This window comes from Chaetodon trifascialis, chromosome 2, assembly GCF_039877785.1.
Source record: "Chaetodon trifascialis isolate fChaTrf1 chromosome 2, fChaTrf1.hap1, whole genome shotgun sequence".
Lineage (NCBI taxonomy): Eukaryota > Metazoa > Chordata > Actinopteri > Chaetodontiformes > Chaetodontidae > Chaetodon > Chaetodon trifascialis.
Window position 1 is genome coordinate 9,562,831 of NC_092057.1, and position 20,088 is coordinate 9,582,918.

A 20,088-nucleotide genomic window follows, 5' to 3' on the forward strand; every position below is an offset into this window, starting at 1 on the left:
TTTTAAAAGTTCAAATTAGCTTTAACTTGATCTGATACATTAAAATGATGCTGACAATAAATAGCAATGAAGCTAACTCAACAGCAAAACTTGCCTTCAAAGTTTTACTTTTGGTATTTCAACATTTTGCTTATTATGACTAATTCTGTCCTTCACAGGCCTCCTTATGTACAATGAAACTCAACAGCAATTCTAAACTTAGAAATCAACTTAGAAACCAATATTTGTAGGCTCAGTGTGTTTAATTCAGGCCAGCCAAATGATCCTAATGTTCATTCCTGAAACAGCATTTGGACTTTCATGTTAAAAAATAATTGAATATTTATCTGAATAAAATAAAATAAAATAAAATCCGAAAAAAATGAAAATAATTTAAAGGAGAGACATTTTATTGTGGAAAAAAATATTTGACGGTGGTGGTGTTAGTGTTGGGGGTGGATTCATGACTTTCAGTATTCAGTATTTGTAAAATCCTAGCTGCAGCTCTGCTTGTAATTGAATGTTTTCACACCTCCACTCCCCCACCACTGCCTCACAAATGGGCCTGTGTCTGTGATAAATGCATGACCTACATTGACATGCAGTATACGTTCAAACATTTCACACTTGCTGTCATATCATCCGCCATCAGCCGTTTATTTTGCGATTTGCCCGAGTTCTTATAAAATAGGACATGGATGACTGTGGATGAGGGGAAAAATTGCCTCTACTGTACGCACACGAGCCTGAACATCTGGATGGGGGCGCTGTGACAATAAATGCCCAGAGAGCGTGGCGCTATACATCTGACACAGGAGAATTATAGAGTTAATAGTATTTGGCATGACAGGGAGAGAGAGCGGGGAGCGCAGTGCCGTGCCTGAATGCAGTCTCATCCTGTTTAGTATTCACTGTGCGCAGCGCCTGGAGGCCCCGGAGGGCTCACCTGCCCGGAGTCTAGACGCACTATCACACACATCAAGACAGCGGGATCGAACCGGCGGCCCCCTGCGCGGTGTCCGTCAGGAGAGACTCGGTTCCACCACCCAAGGGAGAAGACACTCCGGTGAGTGAGTGGGTTGAGTGGGTGGACTGGTGGGTGGGGCTCAGACAGTCGGGTCGGCTGGGGACGCTGCCTGTCTACCTGCCTGCAGCGGCGCGTCGGCTCAAACCTGCGATCCGTTACTCCTTCAAATGTAATCCCATTACTTCTGAGACCTGTTTTTGCTATTTTACTCGTTCCATTAGATTTCCCCGCCAAAAAGATCAGGTGTAGCCTCTCACAGGCTAGATCCAAAACAAAAAATAATACGGGATAGTATGAAATGAAATGAAAATACATGCAATACAAATTCAAAAGGACAAAAACAGGCCAAACAGCATTGCTTTTGGCAATCTCGCCATTATTTTGACTGGATAAAAATCGCAGTATTTCCACGTGTATTAGAGTCAACTTTTCTGTCATTACTCATCCAAATGATTGTGCGTGTGCCAAGTTATTTTTAGTGATGCTGAGGAAAACAAATTAAATGCGGAGGTGAGCCTATAGTTTGCCTCCAGCCATACTATTTAAGGGCTTTGGTGACAAAAGTAAGGATTTAAGAAGGTCTGTTATGATAACCACGCAGGTAAACTCACCTTTTAGTTCGGCTTACATTATGACACTGACAAAGATTCATTTGGTCTGACTGTGTCACCGCGCATGTGCATCACTGCATTGTTTAAATTAAAAAAAAAAAATAGTTTTAAAGGTTTGAGAATAACCATGATAAATTACATTTAGACTATATGGATGAGAAGCAGTCCAGTTCTCCCACCTAATTTAACACAGACACTGTTGTTATCTGAGATTACAGTACATGAGGTGTTAATTCGTTGCAGAACCGGCGAAAGTGACGAGCCTCCTCACGAGGGTCCTTCTACCTGTCTGTCTAGTCGATCGGCAGCTCTGCGATCCGTCTGCAAACCCTGGGAGAGTTAAAAAAAAAAAAGAAAAAAAGAAAAATCCAAAAAAATCCCCGCTCTTCTCCCCTGCGTCCCCCTCCTCGATAGCTCTGCGCTCCTCTCCTCGCCTGCATGTGTGGGTGCGTGCGTGCCCCCCGCGCGCGCACGTGTAAGTATGTACGTGTATGCATGAATTGTGTGCGTGCTCCGGCTGCTGGTTCACAGCATACAGTCACAATGAATGGCTGCCTGTAGCGAGGCGGAGGGAGACACTAGACTGCTTATTCCGCGCTGGTCCTCCATTGAAACACTTTCCAGCGGAATACAGCCGAGGGGGTGAGTTGAGCGCGGCGGGTCACCGAGGACAACGGTTCGAGCTCGGCCGGCGAGACGGGTCGGTCAGTTGTCCCGAGCCCCGAGTCCCGAACTGTATGTGTGTGCGTGGGGGTGCCTTCTTCATTTCGGATGGGTGAATTTGGATGGTGGGGTGGTGTATGGTCTGCGGCGGTGCGCTAAAGTGGGGGTTAAGCTATTGTTGTTTTTTTTTTTTTAGGGGATGGGGTGGTAAAGTTGTGCTAGCTACTATGGGGGATGGGCTCATGGGGACAGACCAAACTTTAACCACTTCACCGGCTTCACTCACTCGTCGCCGCGGGCTGTCCCCCCTTTCCCTCGGTGAGTGACTTGATGAGTCCTCCGCTCCTCTTTCTCCCGCATTCCTGAACTTTCTGAAAAAGTACTTGGTGTTTGGGGAGGGGGTGCAGTCTTTCTTCTTAAGACGCTGCGTTTGAAAACCGCAGGCAGTCGTTGATTCGCCCAGTATCATGGTGTCCTGTCGGTAAACGGGTTAAGATTTTACAGCCAACCCCCTACTTTCCTTTCCCCTCCTCTCCTCTCTCCTCTCGCCATGCCGGATCCATCCGTCTGTCTCGCCCACAGTTGCAGCGCATTTGTGTCCCGGGATGACCTGTTGATGTCGGCTAAAGATGGAGTGCCTGTATCGCCCTCCGCTGTAGACCCCTTTCTCCTCTGGTATAAAAAAAACCGTTAAAACAGAAAGATTCCGCCAAGTGAACGTGGCCCGTGTGGCTTCTGGAGTTCCGCTTTTGGTGGAGATTTAATAAATAATTTATTCGCTGTGATATATCATAAGCGACATTTTGGAGGGGAACAACGCGTGTCTGTCCCGTATCGGTAGCTGCCGTTCGGCCTGAGGAGGAGGAGGAGGAGGAGGGAGCTCGGTCTAAACGGACATCACACCGTGCTGGCACGGAAAGAGGGGAGACGGGGAAAGCGCTGAACTGCTGAATATTTTATCCCCTCGACTATTTTTGTGGCAGATTTCGTGTCCCCGGTTCCTCGGACGGTAAACGTGTGTGCGCCGGGGGGAGTTGAAACCGGGGTTGGCATACAAAATAAAGAAGAGGAGCTCTCTTTTTGTCCCCTTTTCCGCTTGCTCCCTCCCTCCGCTGAACGCACGCACACACCGGCCCGGGCCAGCCGAGGACTCCCAAATCCTACCGGGCATCGAGGCTGGCACACGGCGGGGCACCGAGAGCTCTCTGCCCGGTCTGACTGCCCTGCTGCCCCGCTGACGGCGGGCTCTTTCTCTCTTGAGGCGTTTACCGGCGAGACGTCGACTCGGCTAGACTTTCATGTGAGATTAATTGATGTATAATTGATGTGTATAAATAACATTTCGGTTTTGAAGTTTCAGCTCTAGTGGTGCTCAAGGGAGGCTACACTATAGCCACATTTTGGTGCCTTTCTACCCACGAGTGTGAATGCAAATAGAGCGTTTTCAGCCTGAGATGTCTGTAAACTAAAGGCCATACAAGGCTGGGTTTTTTTTACATGTGATTTGAAGGCATGTTGGCGAATTAAATGTATAGGTGAAGTGTTTTACTCATGCCAGTGTTAGCCTTAGCATAGCTTGCTACTTGCTAACAGGCCACCTTTAACCTCCCTAAACCAGGAAACTGAATATGATTAGACAGTGACTGATGTTGATATGTCAGGCTTTAGTTGAGATTGAGTTAAATAGTTGCTTGGATTGATTGTATGCCAGCAAGATGACTGCAGTGATCAAGTTACTTTTTTTTTTTTTTTTTTTTGGTCTTTGGGTGTTAGCTGGAGCATGTGGTTAGTGTGGATAAAGTAAACCAGAGTTTGTGACACTGGAGATTAATTGTAGAAGTTGTAGAGGACACACACTCAGACGCACACACACAGTTTAGCATGAAGTCAGAGCATATAATGGGGCACGTGGGGACTGCAGGGCAAGGGTCAAGTGGTGTGAATTAACTCCCCTTGATGTTTCCTGGAAGTTGTTGTGACCTCTCTGACCTGCGAGGAGGAAAAGGTGGCTGGTAGGATGTCCTTGGATGACGTCTCAATGCTCCACAGTGCGTTTGAGTCAGATCAGGGAAGCAGTTCACTCCTTTGAAAGAGAAAGTGTGCTTTTAGGCTACCACAATACACAGTTTCACAAATGCTTGTGCCTGCATGCGCATGTCAGCATCGCCTTTGCATTTTCCCTGCTGCTACTTTATGTTTCTACCTTTAATTGAGGGAAGATCTTCATCACACAAATGCTTTGTCTTAGTAACCGCCTGCTTATTATTCATATGATTGCACATATTTACACCTGGAAACAACCACGGGCATCCACTATATGCCGCTTGGAAGCTCCACCGGGACACCTGTCGGTTCAGTTGTTCGCGCAAGGCCACAGGAAGTGCACATGTGAGGCAGCAGTCAGTGTACATCACACATTTTTAGTACTTTGAGTTTTCCCAACCAGTCCCACGCGCAAAACCAACAACTTTTAATCTTAACCGTGCAGCTCTATCAGCACACTTAGGTACCGTAACCTCTTTTGATTAGCCAGAAAACCCACATTACCATTAAGATCATGATTTACTAATTAAAGTGGGAGTAATGTATGTAAACAAATCCTGGATAAGATCCAGAAATATCACTCTGATCAATAAAGATGAATAATAATCATGTTAATGTAATGCATATTGATTTCTTTCAAGGCATGATAATGTCAAGGCACAATGGCCAGCAAGCGCTGATTTGGTTATGTCAGTTGATTATAATGAAATAAGTAGTAGAGAGCGAAAGTGTAATTTATACACTCAGGCGCTAATAGTTTTGTTGTTGTTTTGATATTATGGGAAAGTTATTCAGATCAAATTGCACAGAACGCTCCCAATCCAATAAGCAGTCTGCAATCTTAATTGTTTTTGTCCAGAATATGGCAGCCCAATTAATTCAGCATAATAATATTATAATGGCAGTTTACACAATTAATACACATATTAATATTGCTTGCTGGCTGTTTAAAAACACCAGAGATGCTGATAATCAATGTTGTTGTTTTAACCATAACTGTGAAGGCGCTAATAGGATTTTCATCTCGGAACATTTGAAAATAAAATGAAAACACTTTCGATGAAATGTGCAGCACAGGGGTTGTAAATAGTCATGCTTCACTCTTTCTCTTAGCCCACTGCCCTACATACTATGCCCATATCTATCAAAATTAATTAGTTGCCGTAAACATGAAAATTAATTATGATGAAATGCTGATGGCCCTCTGTTCTCAGAGCTGCCCTTATGTGGGCGTTAGGCGGTTGCTCAGGACTGCCTGTAGTGCACTTCTTTCAACTAGGAAAGGTTTGCCGAGCGTGGATGCTGCAGCTCCCCGCTTCACATTCACGCCCGGAAGTTTCCCTTTACAACCACCATCTTTCTTTTTCTTTTTTTTTTTTTAATAGAAATTGTTTGGATTTTTTTCTTCCTTTTTATTAGACAGCGCAAGCAGACAGGAAACAGGCGAGTATGACATGCAAGACATGAATCAAACCAGCAATGTTGCGAAGGGCACACGGTAACCATTTGGCTGCCATTGTGCTCCATGCAACCGCTATCTTTTATTATTGGCTAAGGAGCAGCTGCACTGAAGGAGAATAATTTTTCCCATGTGCCACCCCTGCCCAACGTGTTAGTGATTAAATGCTTTTTAGTGTAAATTTTCACTTGAAGATCCTGCTCAGGAACATGTGGATGGTAGCTGTTGGAGGAGCGGAGAGCCATCCCCTCTGGGGTTTTCCTTTTGCCAGTGATTGGTGCAGGGATTTGAACTTGCACATTCGTAGATGTAGATGATGGACACATTTTTGTCCTGCGGCCATATCCAATATCAGTTTCAGTAGGCTTTGTTGGCGAAGTTTTTTTTTTATATATTATGTGAAGACAATTGAGCTGTGTGGGCTTTGTTTACATTTTCCAGCAGTGGAGGCAAGCATCCTATTCAAGCTAAAATTCGAGTTGGTTGTTGGCTGGTGCAGACTGTCATGAGTCCCTCGTGTAGTAAAAGCAGGCTGAAGGCGGCTGCCTCTAACAGTGTGGCCCAGAGTGAGAAGTTGTCCAATTTCTCCGAGTGACATTCACAAAAGCCAATCAGTGAGGTTTAACGAAACTAACACCCTGCAATGCTCAGCTTGTCAGCGCTGTTTTCAGTCCTCTCATGTTAAGTTGCTTTGCAGTTTCCTATGAAGGGATAAATTTCGGCGCCTGTAATCCCTGATCACTCTGCATTTACTTTGCTAAGGCTGAACACCCACATATAGTGCTGAGCGGTACAGCAGTATTTATTACTCAGCATTTGTCATTGCGCCTTTTTTTGCTTTTTTTTGTGTGTATGGCTTGTTATACGCTATTTTGTTGCTGCGCATATCAATTACGACATCAGATTTCCTCCATGTTGGTTTGTGAAAATTGAGATTGGAGTGGAAACTTGCAGTTGTATTCGGATTTGCTGTTGTCATGCAGTCCGGTGTGATGGATGGATGGTTTTACACCTTTTTTAGGTGAGCTGTTTTTTCTAAATGCTCCAGCAGCGCCCACACTTAAAACAAAGGGGGCGCACGTGTGTTATTCAAGAACCAATTAACAGTTTTTTGCTTGAGCGATTACACATATGCAGTTATTTTATCTGTAGTTGATGTAGATCAGGGCTGGCCAAAGTGGAGCCTGCGAGCCAAAGTAGGCCCACTGTGAGGGTTCATTTGGCCCTTTTAGATGTTTCTATTGATTAAGAAAAGCAAAAAAAATAAATAAAAAAATTTAATAGCTGTGTTATTTTTCATTAGGTAAAAATGCTCTTATGAATATGTACGATACTGAATTATTAATTAATTTTCTTAATCTGAGCATGGCGGAGAGAGTGACTGTGCAGGAAATCAGTCAGTTAAGGGAATTTGGGATCATAGGTGTTTGCTTTTGGCCCGTGGCCCCCCCATTAAGTTTCAGTTTTGTCCCTTCAAGGGAAAAGTCAGGGCACTCCTGATGTAAATGAATATTAATACTGTGGTGCACAGCGCTGAAATCATTAGTTGATTAATTTATTATTCATTGCACTGTCATGAAATGACAAGACTATGTTTTGCAAACATAATGACGAAGTTGAATTAGTCCGTTAACTGATAATCAGGGATGCAATTCTTAATCAGTTGTTTAAAGTAATTTATTGAATATGTCAAAAAATTTGTAGGCTCCACTCTAGCTGCTCCATTACGAGGATTTTTCTTTCTACCTCATATAATTACAAACTTTTAATGGTTGTGAAGGCAAAACAAGCACTTGGAACGTGACAGCGTGGGCTCTTGGAACATGCATTGGGCATTGTGTGTAGCATAAGCAATCAGTCATAAAATAATAGATGTACTACTTGATAATGGAAGTCATCAGCTGCAGCCTGAGTGGTGCTGCAGTGAGGGAACTTTCTGTGTGTGCAGCAGCTGATGATTGTGTCTTTTTCTGCAGAGCAGAGCTTGAAGGATGAACAATCTTTAACACGTTTACTGAGGAATAGTTTGACAAATGCTGGTTTATATATATTTTGCATACGACCTCTTAGCGGCGCGTTCACAGTCTCCCATGGACCACGGCTCGATGAACGTTTTCTAATTATCATGAAGTTTGAAGAGTTTCCGTTCAGTCGAGCAGATGGCAAAGAGTCAGTCAGCTTGAAACGTGGAGTTTGTGCTGACCTTCCCTCTCTGTGACCTTTTGCTCTTTGGCTGCTGCATCAATGTATGTTCTCCCCAGCAGTCACAGAGAGCTGGAGGTCGAGGAACTGCTGTTCTTGTTTCACATTTGACCATAATTGTATATACTGTAATTTTCTGTTGTGAATCTATTCTGTGCACACGACACCTATTGCATGTACTCGGAGAGGGATGCCTCCTCTGATGCTTCTTCCATGTTTTTGGGGGGGTTTTTCCTCATTCGAATCGAGGGTCGAAGACAGAGAGTGTTTTGTGCTGTACAGATTATAAAGCCCCTTGAGGGAAATTATGATTTGTGATATTGGGCTGTATAAATTAAATTGAACAGACTTGATTTGCTCTTTGGGCTGCTAGGTCTCGCCTGCAAGTCTTCCTCCCAGCGGAGGAACAAGGCTAATCACGATCATATTGTTTCCTGCTGGTGGTTTGTTTTGGGTTGTAGCCAGGCCAGGAGCTCAACATCATCTCCTCAGAACCAGCTACTGTCCACATACTTGTGTGTAGCCACAAAGGTTGTACACCATTAGTCACTTAGAGGTCATGATCTTATATTGAAATGTATTTGTTCAGTGGACCAATGACTCACCTTTTTGTTCTCATCTGAGTACTTCTCTGTATGTATTGTGCCTTTATAAACAAAAATAAAGGGTCCACTCAGAAGCGATGCCCTCAATCTTAAGCAAAAATTGACTTTAGAGATAGATTCCCTGTTTATTTTATTGTCCCAAGTTTGACAGTTCCTCCACTTTGATCACAGGCTCCTTTGTTGGATGGTGACGAAGACGAGTGAAGTAGATGAGTTATGTAAGCGAGTGTGTTTTGACTGAGGAGGAGCGTGGAGAAAATAACAAAGTAGGCCAAAAACCACCAAACAGTTTATTAACTGTGAATTAGATGTAATGAAACAAGGTTAAAAAAAGAGAAAGATAGCTTATATAACCATCGCTGGTGGCCCAAAAGTCTCTTTCATTTGAAAGATAGAGTTTTGAATTAAAGTTGTTTACCAAATAGTTAATTCATTAATCATCATACACTTTACTAACCCTCTTTCTTTATTTTAAGTCTCTTTCCTCCCTCGTCATTTATTTCTTGTTTGCCGTTTGCACATCTTGTCGTCCTGCTTTGCTCTCGTCTCATCACTCCTTTATTTATTCTGCCCCTCTGTCCCGCTGCCTCATCTCGGCCTCTCTTCCTCGTCACTTCTCTGCTTTCTCTCCCTTTGGCCATTCCTCACACTCCTCCTCACCTTCCCCGCGATCATCTACGTCCCCACCATCCCTTCATCTGTACCCCCACCCACCCTGATATCTCCGTCTTCTGTCCTACATCTCATCCACTGACGTAAATCCTGTTCCATCTCCTCTAACCTCTGCCTTTCTGTTTTCTGCAGACCCTGTGGTGCTGGGCAGAGCGTTATGGCTCAGACGCTGCAGATGGCGATCCCTAACTTTGGCAACAACATCTTGGAGTGTCTGAATGAGCAGCGGCTGCAGGGCCTCTACTGTGATGTCTCCGTGGTCGTCAAGGGACACGCCTTCAAGGTCCCAAACTGTTTTTTTTTTTTTTTTTAAACGTTACCTGTTCAAGGAATGACAGCTGATAGTCAGAGTTGTGTAAAAGTTCACATGGGGGCTGCGCAGTGGGACCATAGTCCTCTGTAATTGATGACTTAACAGCTGCACTGGAGTAATTAGCGGCTAAGGGATTTGCCTGAAGAACTACATTTTTTCTGGGACGTTGACCTGTTGTTCGTCTTACCTGCCAAGTGAGCTCATAGACAAACAAGATACAGGAGTGGCCAAAGTATAATTGGATTCAAAACTGTAAAAGAAAGCCAAGTTTACATTATTTCAGGTCAGTTTTTGCTGATATGTCTCTTGCCAGACCGAGCAGTTTCTGTTTTTCGGTTTAAATTTTTTCAGTTTTTCAGTGGCCCTGTAATACTGGTCGTGAGTGCTGCTGTAAGGCGTAATTAGTTCCTCGGTCGGGGGTATTGCCAAGATTTTGGTCAAAATCAATAGGCAAGACAGGAAAATATGGCCCAGGTCAAAAACTGCCAGACTGCTGCTTTAAATAATTTCTAATAGATTTTCTGAGCTCCCTCTGGCCACCTCTCTCACCCGGGGAATAAATCTTTGGCTTTGCAACTGTTCAATACAATTTGTAAGGCCACAATTAGAAACTTGGCTTTCTTTCAGAAGTTGCTGCAAACGTAATGGGAAATGACTCTTTTACAGTTAGATGGTTTTGGAAAACAAATGTTCTTTTTTTCCAATTGCAGTTCAAAATAGATTTCACCGACGGTAACTGTAAACATGGCTGAGATGCAGCCGGTCGTCTACTTCATTCGTGTCATTTGGGTTCTCTGCATCCTTACAGAAGAAGAAGAAGAAGAAGACATCCTTTATTAGTCACACACACAACATGCAGAGTTAGGGAGGGAAACGGCACACGCCATGCTTCTTGAGAAATTCTTCTCCGCATTTGACCCACCCTTGGTCAGTCCTTCCTCCGCGGCAGACCAGGAGCGGTGGGCTACCAGCCGACCGGCGCCCAGGGACCCAGTTTCTTTTGCCACCATTGGTCAGGTGGTGATCTTTTTGCATGTTTTTAGTAGGGTTTTTTTTTTTCTTTTTAAGGAGGAAACCCCAGGTGAACACAGGGAGACTGCACTCACAAGCAAGCTCAAACCAGATCAGCCACTTTTTGGATATAAATCATGATATGCACATTGCACAGATTTCAGTATATTTTTGACTTACCTTTCTCTGCTGTTTACCCCTCAGGCCCACCGTGCGGTGCTAGCAGCCAGCAGCTCCTACTTCCGGGATCTGTTCAACGCCGGCGGGAAGAGCTCGGTGGTGGAGCTCCCCCCGGCCGTGCAGCCGCAGAGCTTCCAGCAGATCCTGGCCTTCTGCTACACGGGACGCCTCAGCATGAACGTTGGAGACCAGTTCCTGCTCATGTACACCGCTGGCTTCCTCCAGATCCAGCAGATCATGGAGAAAGGCACAGAGTTTTTCCTCAAGGTAAACTGCCAATGAAGCATTCATAAGCAATGATTCAGTTGTTCTTTAAAGTTGAGTGCAGGTGTTTTTCTATAGCCTTTTTTAAGAGCTGCCACCGTATGTGTGTGTGTGCGCACGTGTATGAGAGAGGCATTAGGCGTGATGTTGTCATGGGGTTGTCTACGGTTGTAGACACGTTCTTGTGACAAAAGAATAATTGAAACATCGTACTGACACTACAGGATCCCTCTATAGTAGCAGATGATCTGATTAGATTTGAGTGCCTTGCTGCATAAATCTGCATATTAATGAGTAGAAACTGATTTCCTTTTAAAGTACCCCTTAACACCTCCAGACACAGAGTTAATATGGCAATAGATACGTGTTACGTGATGTATGTTAAGAGAAATTGCAGTGTTTGCTACTGCAGGATGTGTTAAATGGCTTGCTGGGCTTGAAATGCAGGTTGTCAGACATGGTGGTGTTTTGTAGAGTTTGGCAACTCCACAGGCCACTTTGGCAAGCTCCCAAGGAATATTGTGAACTTATGTTTGATACTAACCAGAATTACCACCTCCCGGTTGTATGCCACTGAGCAATTTCCAGTGAGAAACACGCTGTCTTCAGTTAGAGACTGTTTGTACAGAGGAGTACAAAGGACTGATAGAGAGCTTCATCACATGGTGCAACGACAATCACCCGAAGCTCAATATCAGCAGAACCAATGAGCCTGCTGTATGTCTGTTAGTGTCTAAGTTCATTGAGAGAGACAATAAACAGAGTCAAATTCCCTTCATGTGCTCACATGCTTGGCCAATAAATCCGATTCAGAGCACAAAGTTGTTGTCAGTGTTGGCAACATGACCTGAAATGATGCAATAATGACCGGATAAGTGTTTTTGCAGAACATTATGATGTCACCTTTGGCCTGTCGGATAAAAAAAAAAAAAATGTCACATCATCATTTTATCCCAAGTGGGAATTGAGACATTGCATTCACACACCTAGAACCAGTAACCATAATGCCCGATCACGGCTATCGCTGGCAAGGAAATGTCCAAAAGAAGGAATGCTTGTCCTCTATATTACCTGACAAAAAGCAGATGTGATTTGCAAACTTTTCCGATACCGTATTTGAGCAAAATGAACTGGATCAAAGGATTCTTGATATACTGTAGCTTTTATTGGTTCAGCTACAGAATGTCAGGAAATGATCAGAAACACACAAGCTCCCAGAGCCAGAGGGTTTTGTTTGGATCAGCAGTCTGAAACTGATCATAAAAGTAAATGAGATTATGAAAATGACCAGATACTTGACGCCAGGTTTTGGTTTTCCATACATGATGCATTTCAGTTGATACTCAGCCCTGATAAAGATGGGGGACATTTTTAACCTGTGCTAACATGAAATAGTGGCACGATATATGTGTGTGTGTGTGTGTGTGTGTGTGTGTGTGTGTGTGTGTGTGTGTGTGTGTGTGTGTGTGTGTGTGTGTGTGTGTGTGTGTGTGTGTAATCACGGGTAATGATATCAATGAAATGAAACTTATCTTTCTTTGTGTCACCACACCTCCAGGTCTCATCTCCAAGCTGTGATTCCCAGGGTCTCCACACCGAGGAGACCCCAAGCTCTGAGCCCCAGAGCCCCGTCACTCAAACGGTGGGAGGCGGCACAGTTGGCGTTGTTGCCACGGCTGCAGGAAGACCCAGCTCTTGTCTCACGCCCCTGCCCCTGGTGTCCAAGGTGAAGACGGAACAGACAGCCTCCACACCTCAGCCCACCCCGCAGCCGCAGCAGGTAGGCAGCCTCCGACGACCTCAAAACAAGCAAAGTGTCGCATTGATGAGGAAATTAACCGCGGCAAGGCGTTTTCTGTTGGTGAATTGTCTGAAGTGGTCTGAAAGCATAATGAACCATCATTCTGCGTCATTTCAAACAAGGCATGGTGAGTAGGTGGATCTTTGAGTTTGAGATTTGAAAAGGCTTTGATAGGCTTTCAAGGAAAGCTCACTCCCAGTAGCCAGTCGCTTGTTGTAACGGCCCCTGAAAAGCTTTTTTTTTTAAATAAAAAAAACACCATATATGCATATTTTTTGACAAATCATACTCTGAAGGTTGTTTCTGAAATAAATCATAAGGAGTTCTGAAAGTTTTTCAGGCGGAGACATCACTTATTGTCGAGGTCAGAGGTCGTCATTGAAATTGAATGCAGTCAACCACTTAATGAGCGTCAAAGAGCCGTAATATTGAGAGACGAGTGCGGTTTGTTTCATCATGTTACCATCCATATTAATTAGTTGTGGGTGATAAAGGAGCCCAAAGTGTAGTAAACGGTTTGTCTCACATCATTTACCGTCATATGACAGCAACTTAATACGCGTACTTTATCGTGTTTTCTTTTTGATTCCTCTCACTTACTTTTCAATCGATATGAAATTATACAAAGGATGGACGATTGGAAGTCTTTACAAATAATCTGCCGAGTCATTCTAGTTAAAATACAGGTAAAAGAGAAAGTGGATTGTAATTTAATTAGAAGAAAGCGTCTGCTCAAAAGTGGTCAGGCGCTAATCTGCATAGCAGTGTGTTTGCTACAGTCATGGCTTTCCGCAGAGGGAGGGGCCGCACTGGGGGAGCAGTGTGATCTTCACATATAGTTTGGCATTTAGACAGTCACGTAACGCAAATACGCATCAGATGTACAGATTTGTCTGTAGATGGCTGAGTCGTTGAAACCTGTCGCCAGATTTGTCTGATTAAGCTTGAAATGTTGGTAAAACATGATCAAGGCAGCGTGTTGGTGACACCGATCTGTGTGCTTTTCTGCACAGTCAGCATTTGAGACTGTATTTTTGATTTGCTCTCAGTTACAGATTTGTAGAACAGAATCATTTAAGATGTCGCTGGAAATGTCAGCAACTAGTGAAGTGTATGGATTTATTTGCCAAAGACTAATGGAGCTAACGTTTGGCACTTAGCGGTGAGCATTGAGCCTCAGTCCTCTTTTGGTGTTTACTGGTACATGACTATAGCGACGAGCTGTTAGATACTAAAAGTTGGCCATTGAAGGTCTGTTCTTTTTTGTTTAATTAAAATTTAATTCATTAAATAGATTTTGGTGTACTTGATGAAGGTTCTTGTTAGTTTTTTGTTAATTATCTCGTTTCTCTCTCCCTCAGCAGGAGGGCTCTCCTTACTCGGTGGTCTGCACCCCTGTGGCCAAGCGGCTGTGGGAGGGGGGCAACCGTGACGGAGGAGGAGGGTCTGGAGGGGGCGGGGGAGGTGGGATGAGGAAGGCTGCACGCTACTCTTCCTCCTCCTCGTCCTCCTCCTCCTCCAACAACACTACCCAGGACGCCTCCGGGCGCGGACTTGCAGCCAACGCGGCCATGGTGGGCGGCGGCGCCACTTCAGTGGGAGCCGCCGGACTCAACAGTAACCACAACAACAACAACAACAACAACGGCGGGACCCCTGAAGGCACCAGCCCGGGCACACTGAGCATGTACACCAGCGACTCTCCAATTAGTTACCACGACGACGAGGAAGAGGACGATATAGCGGATGACAGCGCCGAAGAGCAGTACAGACAGATCTGCAACATGTACACCATGTACAGCATGCTGAACGCTGGAGCAGCAGGTAAGCTCCGACAGCGCGAGTTCATTTCAAGGTCCCCGCGTTTTCATGTAACTCTCCAGCTTCTGCCTTCTGATCTGCATCTCCTGCTATAGTGTGTTTATAAGCAACAGTCGCACAAGGTTTGTTTATCCGAACTTCTCCGGAGTGGAGGATGTTGAGGAGAATGAAATGTTCTCAACATTGAAACCGCTGAAAAGTTGTAGGTCCCGCCTTGAGCTTATGAATTGTTTATAGTTTATTTAATCAAAAAGGACTCTCAGACGGTTGTTTGAATTACAAAGCCGAAACACTGACAGTTAAACAAACTGGAGTTTGTTCAAAATACATGAGAAGTGTGCATAATTACCCTGTAAGTCTGAGGTCCAGGTTTGTTCAGGTCCTCCTCTGGAGCCACACGAATCTCCAGTGAACTGAATCATCTGAGGCTTTGGTATCAAGTGCACTTACGTTCTGTAATTCTGGCTGGCTAAAGTATGAATAAAAGCACTTTTGGAGGATGATGATTTTAATGCATGAATGGAGTCAAACAAGCAGCCAATGGAAAGTGGAGTGCGATCGCCTCTGTCACAGTCCTCTCAACACACACTTTGGAGTGAATTATCTTGCTTTATATCATGGTTAAAATTAGCTCGGAGAGGGGTTTTTTTGGTTGAATGTTTTGAGAAAAACAACATGAAACAAAGTCAACAGGGCTTTGGGTTAAGGGACTGTGGGTTCCATCTTTTTACAGCACTTAAACCATTTCGCTTCTGCGTATTAACAGACGAAATCAATTTGGCATCAGCATGAATTCATAACAATAATTCCATTTTGTTCTGAAGTGCAATATGTGTGCCTTTAAATGTTAATGTGCACATATGCATAGCATATGAGGAAAGAGCTGATGGCTGATATTCCCTCCTCAGTGGTTGGGGAGCGGGTGGAGGCTCTTCCGGACTTGGCCCCAGACTCAGGCGGCGGGCGGGGCGGCAGAGGGGCGCGATCCCGGCAGGACCTGGCGTCGCTGCCCGCCGAGCTCATCAGCCAGATCGGGAACCGCTGCCACCCGAAGCTGTACGAGGAGGGCGACCCGGCGGAGAAGCTGGAGCTGGTGAGCGGCACGTCCGTTTTCATCTCCCGCGCTCAGCTCATGAACTGCCACGTCAGCGCCGGCACCCGCCACAAAGTGCTGCTCAGACGCCTGCTGGCTGCATTCTTTGACAGGTGAGTGTTCGACAGGTTTCACCTGCAAAGATGGACACTGTATTGTACAAGCTGCAGTGAATGATAGACTGCAGACTAAAAGTCAGTCCGCTTTTGGCATGGACTCAATTTTTCCTATCGATCGACTCAGGTTTGGAAATTTGGATTTTGTGTGTGTCAGTATTCATCACAGCAGGCCTTAAAACGGCTGCCTACGACTTCTTTATGTGTCTCATATCTCTTGTTTTCTTTGTTTTTCTTCAGGAGCACTCTGGCTAACAGCTGTGGAACTGGCATCCGCTCTTCAACCAACGACCCCAGTCGTAAACCCCTGGACAACAGAGTGCTGCACGCCGTCAAATGTGAGTCACACACACACACACACACACACACACACACACACACACACATTGTGTTTTTGATACTGTGAGCTATCTCCTGGAGCTGCTAATCTTCCCATTACAGCTTTGAAATGTCCATTTACGATTCTTTTTCTTCCTTTTCGCCTTTGGCGTATGATCTGTTTCTTTCTTCAGCTTCCTGTCTCTCCCTTCCTCATCTCTTGCCTTTTCTTGCAGTTTACTGCCAGAACTTTGCACCGAGCTTCAAGGAGAGCGAGATGAACGCCATAGCGGCCGACATGTGCACCAACGCCCGCCGCGTCGTCCGCAAGAGCTGGATCCCCAAGCTTAAACTGCTGATGGCTGACAGCGACGCCTACTCCGCCTTCCTGGCCGACAGTGTGAAGATGGAGGCGGATGCGCTGGGGGCGGAGCAAGGCTTTGATCCCGCCTCCCTGGAGGCCGTGGCGGCAGCAGCGACGGCGGCTGGCAACAATAACGAAGTGGGAGGTGGAGCCACGCCAGCAGACACCCTCCAGGCGGCGGGAGGAGACGGCAGCACTTTGTTTTGAGTGAGTGAACGGACAGATAGATGAATGGACAGATGGACAGATGATGAGGGAGGGATGGCATTTCTCTGGGGCGATGAGTAGAGAACGTTGGCCACTGTGGTCGTGATGGTAGTTGTCGCTCTTCTCCTAGCCGCCACGTGTTTGGGGATCTGTTTCTTCTTTTCCGCCTCTTTCGGTCACTTCCTTCCTACGTTTGTCCACGTTTCTGTCTCTTTCTCAGCGGCCCAGAATGCCTCTCTTCGGGTTGTTCCTCCTTCCTTTTCTGATTGAAAGGTAGCAGAGGGATGAGGTTGACTAATAGCCCCCCCCACCACCACCACCACCACCTCTTCATTCCTCTGCAACCTTTCAGCACCTGATTGTTACAGCCTTTATTTTTTATGTTTTTAAAAGTGTGTACTGTCACTACGGCCCTATTCGTACCATAATCAATCACAGACATTCCCTGGGGAGGGGCGGGGGGCGGGGGGTGGGACGGGAGGGTAGTCCTGTTTGGAGAAAGAGACGCTTCCTTCCCCAAACTCCGGTAACACTGTTTTGATATTGAATGTATGCACGGAGAAGCATCCAGACCGCAGTGTTGTAAGTCATTGGAGGTGGACTGAGCTTGTACAGAGCCCTGTTTTTTATTTGTTTGTTTGTTTTTGTTTTGCTTTATTTCGTCTGGATTGCCAGATGAAAGCTTCTCTGAAAGCACGGGGTTGATGAGGTCAGGGGTTGAAATGAATATTAATATGTATATTGGCATGGTTTATGATCTCCCTGACCCAGCCGACCCTGTTGTTTAATCCCTGCTGGGCATGCTGGGAAACTGACCGACCGACTCGTAGAGAAACGCTGGTGAGGTCTGACTGATAGTGAGGTGGCAAATGGGAAAAAATAAGGTTTGCTTGGCTTAAAACCTTTACCCCCCAACCTCCCCCACTTTTTGACCCTACGGTGTAAAAAAAAAAAAAAAATCAGTTTTACTTTTTCGCGTTTAAATTCTTAATTTTTCCTTTTTGTGTGTGATTTTTGCCAAGCCTCCCGAGGAAGAGGAAACTTGTTACTGACGACTGTCAAAGAGTTTGCGTGTGATAAATGCACTGTGTTATTTCCTGCGGTATGAGTACAATCGAACTACGTTTTTGTACGTATCAGAAAGAGAAGAGGGGTGGTTTTATTTAAAAAAAAACAATGCAAAAAAAAAAAAGGAGAAAAATACAAGTTTCAATCCAATTTATATATCTGTCTATCACCCGTTTTTTTTAAAAACTGACGGAAAGTCAAGAAAACGAGTCTCTGCCTTTGAGCTTAGGAACGATCTGTGTGTGTGTGTGACTGTGCGTGTGTGAAGATACAGCAGTGGCGTTCTTTTGTTTTCAGCTCGCGTTTAAATTGTTTCCCTACAAATATTCGCAGCCATGCCACTTAGCAGCACAAGTTTCCTCGGGCTCTGCTGCCTGGATGCGTGCTCGCCTGGCATGGACAAAGGTGCTAATTCAGGCATTGGTACATTGCAAGGAATACAGCTCTGTGGGCATGTGTAGGTGTGTGTTTGTACGGCCGCACGGTTTGTGTGTGCGCTGCAGCAGAGACGAGAGCGGGAGGCCAGACGGTGTGTTTTCACACACGCTTGGTCGATTCATTCACCCATCACTGCGGTGAGCACACATACACGCTAATACGCATTTGGGCGCTGTCAGCCGCATCAGCTACAGTACACCAGAGCAACGCAGGAATTAAAGGGGAATTACAGCAAAGCAGACGTGAGGCTGCTGCTCAGCACATGTAAGAATCCACCTTAAGTTTGTTTTTGGGTTTAATGAGCGCACAGTCGATGTGGTGGAAAAGGTAGACTTCGACTGCACTGGCTGGAAGTTGGTTTGTCGGTAAAGTTGTTGGCTTTATGTGAGGTAGAGTTACACAAAGAAAGCTGCTAAATAATGGAAATCACAGAAGAATGTTGGCATAGAAACAACCCTGAAAGTCATATTGCAGTCATATCGGCCTTTTATACTTGTGTGGCTGAATGGGAGCTTTCAGAAAAAAGAATACAGAAGAAGAAATTTCTTCCCTTTAGAAAAATTGACCTCCACAAGCAGCTAAATACACTCATCAGCTAAAGCGCGGAGAAGGCTTTTTCCCTCTTGTTCAGTTTAGGCTGAATGCAGGGGCTCCAATTGAACTTTCTGATCCAGTGCCACTGATATTGTAGTGTCAGTTTGACCTCCCTCTCGCGGTTTTTATCATAAAATCAATCCCAGACAATCAATATAAAGTCAATCTTTCTTATGAAAGACCTGACACCTGTGTCTTTTCAGCACCGGGGAACGAGAGGCCTGCAGCTAACTGTAAATGCACGTACTCGCTTTCATGCGTTAAACCGATCTGATCAATGCCAAAACCATGCGCAGCCCATGAGCTTATATCTCAGAGTACAACACAGCAGGGGAAGTTAGGAATAGCTTCTCACTGTATTCAACATAATCTGCGGCAGGTTCAAATTTACAATCCCTTTTTTTTAAGGTTAATATTAATTTTAAGTACGTCCGGGCCACAGAGGGTGGTTTATTGCCTCACACCAAAGTGTCAAGAAATCAGAGTTACAGGACTGCACACGCCATGCAAGTGAAATTCTCTCTCCGCGTTTAACCCATCCTTGGTCCGTCTTCCTCCGCGGCAGACCAGGAGCGGTGGGCTGCCAACCGACCGCCACCCGGGGATCGCTTCGTCACCATTGGTCAGGTGGTGATCTTCTTGCATGTTTTTAGTGGGGGTATATTTTATGGAGGATACCCCAAGTGAACACGGGGAGAGCATGCAAACTAACTAACCACACAGAAAGGCCCCTTTCCTCAAGCAGCAGGCACCGAAGGCACCCACAGCGAGAATCGAACCCGGGACCTTCTCGCTGTGATGCCACCGTGCCACTGTGCCACAGACCAGAGCAGTGCAAGGCCAGCTCAAGATGGCGACTGTTGTAAATGACAAATTTAAGATTTAATCTCATTTAAAAACAGTTTTCAAAGTTTTGTGCTGGGACATTCATAATGGTAGAAATTAGTCTTGATGTCAGCCATATCGGTTATGTTACAGCTGATAGGTCAGTTGATTTGTTTTAGGTAAATTAAGATGCTAATAGTAATCCATCATAACTTAATTACCTTAGTTTATTAAGAAATCGATAACATACCAACAGCTGCTTTGGTTTTAAGCAAGGACATTAACAAAGGGTTGAACTTTATTGGAAAGTTTGCTCCTTTCTTGGTTCCTGCTCTTTTGTGCGATGGAAACATTCATGTGTTTTGGTGAAAGAGAATATGAAGTGGCACTGGGTGATGGAAAGTTTCACAGGAG

At 45.1% G+C, this 20,088-nt stretch overlaps 2 protein-coding genes across 5 annotated transcripts in view; one reads left to right on the forward strand and one right to left on the reverse strand.

The window, feature by feature from the left end:
* The window catches only part of trmt1 (tRNA methyltransferase 1), a 16,420-nt gene extending 14,359 nt beyond the window's left edge, over nt 1-2,061 (reverse strand). Inside the window, exon 1 of the mRNA XM_070982701.1 lies at nt 1,903-2,061. The gene's annotated coding sequence lies outside the window, so the exon portion shown is untranslated. The remainder of the gene's footprint in view (nt 1-1,902) is intronic.
* nacc1b (nucleus accumbens associated 1, BEN and BTB (POZ) domain containing b) lies at nt 850-17,914 on the forward strand. Of its 4 annotated transcripts, none has more exons than XM_070982755.1 (8): nt 850-1,045; nt 9,394-9,544; nt 10,790-11,032; nt 12,588-12,809; nt 14,192-14,654; nt 15,560-15,857; nt 16,101-16,198; nt 16,415-17,914. In XM_070982755.1, the coding sequence occupies exons 2-8, from the start codon at nt 9,419-9,421 to the stop codon at nt 16,747-16,749; spliced, it is 1,785 nt and encodes a 594-aa protein (XP_070838856.1). In that variant the 5' UTR covers nt 850-1,045; nt 9,394-9,418; the 3' UTR covers nt 16,750-17,914. The 4 variants fall into 4 exon arrangements, with proteins under 4 accessions (XP_070838856.1, XP_070838830.1, XP_070838839.1 ...); XM_070982729.1 differs by lacking the exon at nt 850-1,045 and adding an exon at nt 2,085-2,259; XM_070982738.1 differs by lacking the exon at nt 850-1,045 and adding an exon at nt 2,120-2,259 and having other exon boundaries at nt 14,195-14,654.
* The last annotated feature ends 2,174 nt before the right edge of the window (nt 17,915-20,088 follow it).